Raw genomic sequence first — 8,870 nt, 5'->3', positions numbered from 1 at the left:
CTATTTTATTTTAGTACTTCGAAACTTCCGCTAGAATCTCTCTGATCTTCCTCGTTTCGAAGCTATTACTTGCAGACAAGAATACATTTATTTTACGTGCCGGTCCCGAGCGTAGTATATCGCACAAACATCTATGTATACGTTCGTTCGATATGGCCATTAGTCCTCTTTGGCGGCTGTGAGGACCGTGAAGTACGAGAAGGACGTGCTCAGAACCTGCGAGACATAAAATTCCACAAGTTCGTAAAAAAGAAAAAAGCAATGAAAAACATTTTTACTCACCGCTGAGAAACTTTCCAACGACATGCTGTAGAATTTCGCTGCGGTTATCTTGCTGGGAGTCCTCGAGCGCATCATCATAATCTGAAGGCTCTGACAGAGTCGGCTACCGATCCATCCGCTGCTGTAAGCGGAGTCGCCCACCGCCTCGCTCTGCGAAATTTTTTTTTTTCTCTTTTTTTTTATTCCAATCTCAAGACGCTTCTCCCTGAACAAAATCAAGATTAGACTTTTCAATCGGAACCTCGTTTATCAGAACGTCCCCGCTGAAGCTGAACATGAACAGCTCGAGGATGGCGGAGTTGAGGAAGGTCGAATATTTCATCAGACGTCCCCTGTCCTCCATCATCTGGAAAGATTACTTTTTATCGGGAACATCTCGATTTACGAGCGCAAGCGACGCGCGCGGACCCACCGAGGTGATCTGGAATCCCGCGAAGCAGATCAAGCCGGTGCTAATGACGAATTGCCCCAAAGCCAGAACATTTATGATCCTCTCCAGTGCATCTGCGTACCTGAAAACAGATTGTTCCACGCGCACAGGCACGAGGAACAGTTCATTAATAAACGTTATCGATTCGAACGGAAAATTTTACTCTACGTCTACTTGTGGCGATTATTAATATTCAGCTTAGTTTCCAGATTACATAAAGCATAGCTTGCAGAAGTATAAACTTTCTCTGGCCACGAACGAACAAAATTCTAGTTGCGAACGGTTGGACCAGTGGACGAGCGACCTGTCGCACTACATCCACCGAAACCATTAGATCTAGTAATAAAATTAGTTTACAGATTGTTATCAAGCGCGAAGCGAGTTTATACAAGCTGCTTGGGCGAGCATCAGGTTGCCTCGCCACTGAATTAAACCGTAAAATACGTGATGGAACGAGAAGGAAGCTCACTCTATAGCTTTCTGGTGACGAATCACGCAGTCCCCAAGGATGGAAGTAGAATTAGGATCCTCGCCGCTCAGGTTCTCCAGCCTTCGCCGCAGCATCGCGAACTTGGCCGAGCCGTGCATTATTACCACCAGGTTGAAGCTGGTAGCACCTGCGATCATGCTTCCGCCAAACCCACCAGCGGCCACGTTAAAGATATAGAGGAACTCGAACACAGGCGACACCGTTTGATTGATAAAAAAGTAGCCACGAAATGGAAGCACTTTGTCGCTGACTCCGATCACGTATATCTGCAATAACAAATATGTTTCTTAGATGTTGATTCGATTTAAGGTTCGTCAATAGTGTATAATAATAGTAATAGCCGTTAATAGTCTCAAAGCTTCAACTCGCTACGACTTCCTATTCCATCCTTGTTCGCATCCTCTCTCTCACTCATTCTCTCTCATTCGTGTCTTAAACACTAGCGAGAAGTCTACTTTGGCCTTTTTTGGACAAGGCCAGACGATCAGGCCCGCGTAGTACGAAATCAGAAAAGTCTCGCGCGTTTCGCGAACTGGAAAGTCAACTGGTAACGATTTCTCGGTCCCACCTCCAAAATCGGGATGCACATGAACATCACAATGGTCACAGCGACGGTGCTGATGAAGTATTTCGCCAGACGGAACGCGAACGTCGTTTTCTCCGCTAGAATTACGCGATCCTCCACGGTCGACGTGATCCAGTCCGCTCTCATCGTGTCCACCACGTAAAGCATGTCCCTCTGGTGGGCCGTGTAGACCAGCAAGCGAACTACGCAGAGGTAAAACGCTGTGCAGATCAACGCGCACTCGGTCGCCTCGTCCAAATCGTCGAGATTGTGGACAACGTCCGCGGTCACCGCTAAGGACATCACCACCACCTGAAAACCGAGCCCTTCGACACGATTCCCTTAATTCTCTGGACGTTCGAAAATTCTCGCCCCGCCACAGAGTCTACGAAATTTAATTAACAGCTTCGTACAAACACGGGACTTACTAGGAAAAACATGCAGAACAGGTGAAATCTTCTGAACAGCATCGCTCCTCTACCGCTATCGTGCGCCAATGGCCAAATGGAAATTATTTTCCCGGTCATCATGATTGGTCTGATCAATTCGTCGTACACCTCGTCGTTGAACAGATTGGTGTTCATTTTTTTTTCCACTGGTAGAGACTCTTAAACGAACTCGTCTCTTTTCTAAATCGAGCAACTTGTGTTGGGACGGATTCGCTGGGATTATTACGACACTCGCGGTCAAGAGATCTGAACGCGTACTCCGCAGGAATCACGAAGAATCGTCCCTACAAACGAATTGAATGGGATATCGATCGGTAACATGAATAACAGTTATTGCATCGTGGTAGGTGGATCGACGATAATTCACGGTCATTGAAACTTTTCTGTACGTAAGTAGTACGTGTAGCGTTTAGAAGTTCTTTCCGCTGGAAATGGCAGAGTAAGTTATGTTAAATCGTAGGAGCGTAACCGTTTTTTCGAGAAAATATCCGGCTGTATCGAAACGACTACTTGCAGTTCTGCTTTATTCTCTTCTTTTTTCGCTTTTTACTTGCGTATACAAATTTTATCGCAGCTGTTCACTTTCGAAGAGAACGAAACCGGAAATGGTACATAAGTACAGCTATAACTGTTAAATATAATAACGAGTAACGTTAAATGTATTTATTATAATTGCTACGTTATACGTATGGATATTTCCAAGTACATAAATTCAAATATTTAAATTTTCGCAGGTTTAAAAGAAGAGGCAGAGCCATCTTACAAATCAGACCCTAAACTTCTATCGATAACGGATTATATAGCGTCCGTCGTTTCTCTTCTTTATACTGTTACTAAAATAATAAAATTGTAAACAAGATACAGAACGAACCAATCATTCAATATATTTCTATTATTTGTTACTCGAGATTTCTAAAATTTCCAGATCATTTTAACGATTAACTCGCAACATTACCGACTCAGCACAGGATGATCGAAACTAAAATTATATGGTGAAGGATCTTAGAGCGGCTACTGACCCGATAATGGTAAAACCAGAAAAGCATTACTGACTGATGGTGATGTCTATCTGCAAGTTGATAAGTTTCAACATGAACGAAATGAAAAACTCTAAAACTAGCACTCTCATCTAAATAAAATTTAAATCAGATTTAATAACGTCGAATAAAATTTTCATTCGTTTACCCTTCTAAACTATGAACGATTAATATAAACTGAAAGCTCTTTCACGAATGTAATCGCCTAGTTTTATTGGTTTTAAAAGTTAGGGTAGGATCAGAGAGATTTTAGATGTAGAGATTAATTATCAATTATCTTCTTGCGTACTAAAATCTAAGCGATGATTATTATCGTCTACGTGGTTGGGTCCCTGCGTAGTCACTTCCTTGTTTGACTACTGTATTACTGTAGACTGAATCCTAAAACTATCAAAGCAACTTTAGGTACAAATAAGTTTATTGAATGATCAAGCAAGAGATGATTATGGATTGTATAATGGTAATGATAAATTAGAACAGTAAGATGTAACAATAATAATAATTCTACAGAACAATTCATAATGCAAATATAACCATTAGTCGCTGATACAATATATCTTTTATAATCAATAGAACCTTGTTCAACAAAACCCTCTTTCCAAATATATCTTTGCACAGTGATAGATCTCCCTTGTTGACAAGGCTTCCTTAACAATTCGAGACATTGGTGGCTATCATATTTTATTATGTTATACCTGTCATATCTCTTAAATTTAAAGCTAGATTAGATAGAAAAATGATACTACAAAAACAACATGTTCGCACAATTATCTACCCAACTATCCACTACTAAAAAAATTTACAAAAAATTACTTCAATAAAACTTACTCTTGTTTAAAGGAGATATAATTTGTTGTTACTTTCTTATATGCAAACATGTAGAAGACGGCTGAAAGATCATATAGTTTTTTTAAATAGAATTAGATACTTTGTTTAATTACTGCAGGCCCGTATTCCCTGAAAAAAAGTATGTAAAAGTTTGTAATTAATTAATATAATGCTAAACTGAGTATTAAATTAGTTTCTCCCAGTAGTCATATATGTAATCACCTTATAAATTTTATCAATTTCTAACATGTTAAGTAATACATAATAAGAAATATTTCTTATTTCCATCACCTTACCAGTATTAATTGTTATTACAAAATATGCTTTGGCAAATTAAGCTGGTGGTACCCAACCACCGAACGCTCTATCCAATTCCTGTGCTACAGCCACGCATAAATGATCATTATAGGGAGCTGCAACAACCTTAAATAAAACAGTGTGAAAATTAGTAAATTAATTAATAAAGAAGTACATTTAAAAACCTTCATCTGTTGTAAAACTTAAATTATTTTTAAATAGAAAGCAATAATCTAATAATTTTCTCTTTACCTGTATTCCAACAGGTAATCCGTTCTTATCTAAACCAAGAGGCACTTGACAAACTGGAAACTTTAATACATTGAAGAGACACCAGTAACCAAAATTGAAGGGTCTTAAATAAGCTATATAATGGTAACTAGCTGGGAAAGGTGAAGATGGATAAAATAGTACCCCATTGTCCTCCAATTTGCTCTAAAGATAAGAATATATTTTTAACTCTAAACTCAAATGACCAGTACTAAATTGACATCATAGATAATTTCAATTGTAACTAGGACTGACTTACCAACAAATAGTTTTTCATGTTTGTAGTAATCTCAGTTGCCCATTCAGAATTCTCTTTAGGCAATAAATCTTCATCGACTAATTTAAGAATTGCAGACAATGTTATTTCTGACTTTCCAGTCAATAGTTTTGACAATTCTGCAACAGCACTCGTGTGGTACTAAAATGAATAGTACTCATATAAATTAATATATTGTTAATATAATAGAAATCTAAAATCTCTATGGATATTATATACCAATATAAGCTGCAGTGTTAAGTGCATTTAACAATAAAACTTAGACCCATCTCTAAGAAAATTTGGGTTCGAACAATCATTTACTCCACGACAGAATAATAATACAAAATACACATCCAAAACCATTAAAATTTTAGTTGTGTAAAAGATAATGCAAAAAATATAGTATATCCTTACCTTTTGCTTACACCAATTATCAATAATTACGCACTTAGTTATCAACTAATGAACTACTAGATACCGTAAATAAATACATGTAGTAAATATATCGAGGAAAAACGTATAAATATATACCTTTCCATTTGTTATACTTAATTTGAAATCAAAATCTTCTTGGGTCATCCAATATCTCCACAATCGAAAACTGTATTCAGAACCAGGTATCTTTATCTATAATAGATAGAAATATGTTTCAGAAATGTACATATCTCACATTTGAAAGAATCATAAAATTCGTAAAAATTTACTTTTGTAGCAGATCCAGTAATCTCTTTGAAATGCTGCACAGCTTTCATAAGAGCAGCTCTCATTTCGCAATTTACTTTACTTGCTCTTATGTCACCCGAACTTTCTTGGTAAAAAATATTAAGAGTTTTTATGTCCACAGTTGTATCGAGCTTAATTAAAGATACCTTTTCCCCAATCATAACTTTCAAAAGAGGTATTAAATCTTCTACTTTCTTACAAATGGGACCTGCTTCTGCCATTGAATCAGGGTAATCATTTTGTCGCAGTCCAATACCTTTTAGCGGAGTTAAACCTAAAAATTTCATTTTTTATTTAATATCAAGAGTTCGTGCAAAGAAATAGTTTTATTTCTAAATCATATGAAGTATTAAAACCTCCAGTTGGTTTGAATCCATAAACTCCATTGAAGAAAGCAGGCATTCTAGTAGAACCACCGATATCACTGGCAACAGAAAATGCAGACCCACAAGCAGCAATAATTGCTGCCTCTCCACCGCTGCTTCCACCAACGTTCCTGGTACTATTATACGGGTTACAAGTTTGACCGTACAAATTATTTCGTGATTCTGTCCATAAGTTTAGTTCAGGGACATTTGTTTTTGCTATTAAAATAGCACCCACATTTTTTACGAAACCTACTACAGTAGCATCTTCTTGGGAGCGAACATCACGTCTGCACACTAAACCCATGGTATGAAGCATACCTAAATAATAAAAAAATTATATAATTAATATAAAATACCATCAAAATAGAAGTACAAATGTAGTCACCTTTTGCCTCGTTACTTTCTTTAGTTGTAAAAGGAACACCCAGAAAGGGTTTCTCCTTCTTTATCGCATCAACATTTTCCATCTTTTCCAGAAGTTTGTCCACTTCCTTTGCTTCTTCCAAAGCATCTGCATATCTGTCTTCTACCACAGCATTTATTATTTTATTCACCTCCTTCGCTCTTTCTATAAACGCTGTTACAACTTCCACAGATGATACCTCCTTCTTTCTAAAAAAATTACTTGTACGTTTCAATCATATACCGTCGAACGATGAATGAAACAATTAAGATAATACCATACCTGATTTTCTCTGCTAATTCAGACGCGCTCATTAGCAACAAGTTATTCTTGATCGGTGGCAACTTTTCAACATTATAATTGTAAAACAATCCAAAAATGATGTCTATCATACAGTCAAACACTGCATGAACCTGAACGAACAAACACTTGAAGACCTGCGCTATAATTCTTGTTAACATTTCGAACATGGTCGGCTCTGCGGCTTGTTCCTGGAATACACAAAGGTCTTCTAACCAGTTTCCTCATTTCGTACAAATAGGAATAATTAGTACATTTACAATGAAACGTGCCATCACAAATAACGTATTTAACGCACACACATCCCATCGAACGTGCAACTTATCGTGTAATCGTAAATAGGATTATTTTTACCTGAGTCCGTGAATTTTTCGCTGAAGTACACATGCTGATAGGGAATGTATAATTACCGCGACTATCTAAACAATTCTGTTGCGCTGTAATTAAAAATATTACTCAGCACCATTTATCTAGGTCCGGTGTTTTCAACGTCACAGCGGAGCAAAACATAAATGGCGGCGCGTGCGATTACGCGACAGAATCGCTCTTGGTGTATACAAAAAATTTTAGGTAGAAATTACGTTGATTTTACGAATTTTATTATGCTAACGTAAAGTGGCCGGATATATCACAATGGAACATGCGAAACGAGTAAAATAAAAATGTTTCATTTTTTATTATCGTGTGTACATATCGTAATGGAACAATGGAACAATAACAGTCGTACATAAAATTAAAATGAACGTAGCAGATGAAGGTATGATCGCTCGTGCTTCTCTGAAATATGAATATTTTCAATAATTCATCGTTTTCTGATGTGTTTCTTACAAAATTTCTTCTAAGTATTGAAGAGATTCCATTTCACTCGCAACATAACCTTCAATGTTTTTAAGCTAGTGTCAACATCAACATTAATTCTGTAAGAAGTCTGAATAATGAATAAACAGAAAGTTTGTTCATCGAAAGGATTAACCCATTCGTTGCACTGGGTGTCAAGATTTATTTTAAAGAAAACATGAAACTTCAAGCTACGAGATATCTTGTAGTCGGCAGTAAATAGATTAAAGATTGTCCGATGTGGAACGCATTGTGGAGACGAGAAAACTAAATATGGAATGTCTGGTCACTTTACGTTAATATAAATGAGGACTTCATAAAATTTGTGAAATTTTGTCTAATTACATACTTTTATAGATATTAATTCATCCACTTTAAATTAACAGGAGATACACTATAATAAATGGTATTCAAGACTATAACGATTGCGTTGAATTGTATGAAGAAATAAGGAAGAGAAATGCAAAAGATTAAACGGAAAAAAGTGGTATGTGACAGTGAGATTTTTCATCGTAATTCTGTATTGTCTAGTGTTAAAGATTAAATTGTTTTCAGAATCAAGCTATAGAAGCGCTGCGAATACATCGACAAGATGAACTGAAGAAACATTCTAAATTGGAAAAAGCAGAAAAATCGGAAAGCATTCACGCTCACTGTAAAGTTGTACACAATTATAAAAGACACGAGCAATATTTCAGAGGTTTATCCAAGCATAGAATCCTGTGCGAAATAAAGTCGCACATCAATAAAAGGAACTGGGATACTGTAAAAAACCTACTGTTATTATTACTTCAGTCCTCCTCGGACATAGAACCATTAATATGGCGTTACATTTTCATACTCACATTGTACAGTAATATCGACAATTTATCTAATATTTTTCAATTTTTCAAAACGTGTGTCGGTAGTCAACATTCAGACACAAATATAATATTAAGAAACATACTGTTGTTACCGCAAAATAAATAATTTTTATATGTTTTGATAATTATATTGTATTTACGGTTTTTATCAACGATTTACTCATTTCCATACAGTAATTATTAATATAAAGCAATAAATCTGAGTTATCAAAATCATGTACACAAACACAAGTGCTTGTCTGGTCGCACATCGTTATCGACCGATAAGTAAAGTATCGAATAAATAGTGGCGTCATCTCTGCGAGAAACATTGAAACTATATCTCAATCAGTTTCAACACTTTCTTCAGAGATGGCGCCACTAGTTTTCCAAAGTTCACTTCGCTGTCGATAACGATGTGCGACCAGTTTGAGCACTCTTCACACAGATGGCGCCACTGGTCCATCGATAAATTAATTAACTGTCGATA

At 36.6% G+C, this 8,870-nt stretch overlaps 3 protein-coding genes across 3 annotated transcripts; 1 reads left to right on the top strand and 2 right to left on the bottom strand.

Moving 5' to 3' along the window:
* Window positions 1-46: 46 nt before the first annotated feature.
* LOC143424135 (odorant receptor 13a) lies at window positions 47-2,269 on the bottom strand. The gene is made up of 7 exons (XM_076896036.1): window positions 2,196-2,269; window positions 1,771-2,079; window positions 1,182-1,468; window positions 695-794; window positions 524-628; window positions 283-432; window positions 47-216 (listed from the first exon to the last, which is right to left on the bottom strand). The coding sequence occupies exons 1-7, from the start codon at window positions 2,235-2,237 to the stop codon at window positions 160-162; spliced, it is 1,050 nt and encodes a 349-aa protein (XP_076752151.1). The 5' UTR covers window positions 2,238-2,269; the 3' UTR covers window positions 47-159.
* A 1,764-nt stretch (window positions 2,270-4,033) lies between these two features.
* On the bottom strand, window positions 4,034-7,103 carry LOC143423891 (fatty-acid amide hydrolase 2). Its single transcript, XM_076895524.1, has 10 exons — window positions 7,056-7,103; window positions 6,684-6,892; window positions 6,384-6,610; window positions 5,987-6,316; window positions 5,612-5,904; window positions 5,439-5,534; window positions 4,908-5,066; window positions 4,631-4,813; window positions 4,378-4,504; window positions 4,034-4,210 (listed from the first exon to the last, which is right to left on the bottom strand). Exons 1-9 carry the CDS (start codon window positions 7,086-7,088, stop codon window positions 4,415-4,417), a joined length of 1,620 nt encoding a protein of 539 aa, XP_076751639.1. The 5' UTR covers window positions 7,089-7,103; the 3' UTR covers window positions 4,034-4,210; window positions 4,378-4,414.
* Window positions 7,104-7,904: 801 nt separating this feature from the next.
* LOC143424184 (uncharacterized) lies at window positions 7,905-8,518 on the top strand. Its single transcript, XM_076896094.1, has 2 exons — window positions 7,905-8,025; window positions 8,094-8,518. Exons 1-2 carry the CDS (start codon window positions 7,999-8,001, stop codon window positions 8,505-8,507), a joined length of 441 nt encoding a protein of 146 aa, XP_076752209.1. The 5' UTR covers window positions 7,905-7,998; the 3' UTR covers window positions 8,508-8,518.
* The last annotated feature ends 352 nt before the right edge of the window (window positions 8,519-8,870 follow it).

The sequence above is a fragment of the Xylocopa sonorina genome, chromosome 1 (assembly GCF_050948175.1).
Source record: "Xylocopa sonorina isolate GNS202 chromosome 1, iyXylSono1_principal, whole genome shotgun sequence".
In the NCBI taxonomy this organism is placed as follows: domain Eukaryota; kingdom Metazoa; phylum Arthropoda; class Insecta; order Hymenoptera; family Apidae; genus Xylocopa; species Xylocopa sonorina.
This window is presented reverse-complemented; position numbering and strand designations above follow the sequence as displayed.

What these genes read in the sequence shown, in the direction of transcription:
- LOC143424135 (XM_076896036.1), bottom strand. Translation starts at nt 2,237, where the DNA reads ATGCTGTTCAGAAGATTTCACCTGTTCTGCATGTTTTTCCTA. An exon ending in CGTCACCAGAAAGCTATAGA is followed by an intron (nt 795 to 1,181) that starts GTGAGCTTCCTT and finishes ATCTGTTTTCAG; the next exon opens with GTACGCAGATGCACTGGAGA. An exon ending in CGTTGGAAAGTTTCTCAGCG is followed by an intron (nt 217 to 282) that starts GTGAGTAAAAAT and finishes TATGTCTCGCAG; the next exon opens with GTTCTGAGCACGTCCTTCTC.
- LOC143423891 (XM_076895524.1), bottom strand. Translation starts at nt 7,088, where the DNA reads ATGTGTACTTCAGCGAAAAATTCACGGACTCAG. An exon ending in TAAGTATAACAAATGGAAAG is followed by an intron (nt 5,067 to 5,438) that starts GTATATATTTAT and finishes TATTCATTTTAG; the next exon opens with TACCACACGAGTGCTGTTGC. An exon ending in ACATGAAAAACTATTTGTTG is followed by an intron (nt 4,814 to 4,907) that starts GTAAGTCAGTCC and finishes TCTTATCTTTAG; the next exon opens with AGCAAATTGGAGGACAATGG.
- LOC143424184 (XM_076896094.1), top strand. Translation starts at nt 7,999, where the DNA reads ATGCAAAAGATTAAACGGAAAAAAGTG. An exon ending in AGATTAAACGGAAAAAAGTG is followed by an intron (nt 8,026 to 8,093) that starts GTATGTGACAGT and finishes AATTGTTTTCAG; the next exon opens with AATCAAGCTATAGAAGCGCT.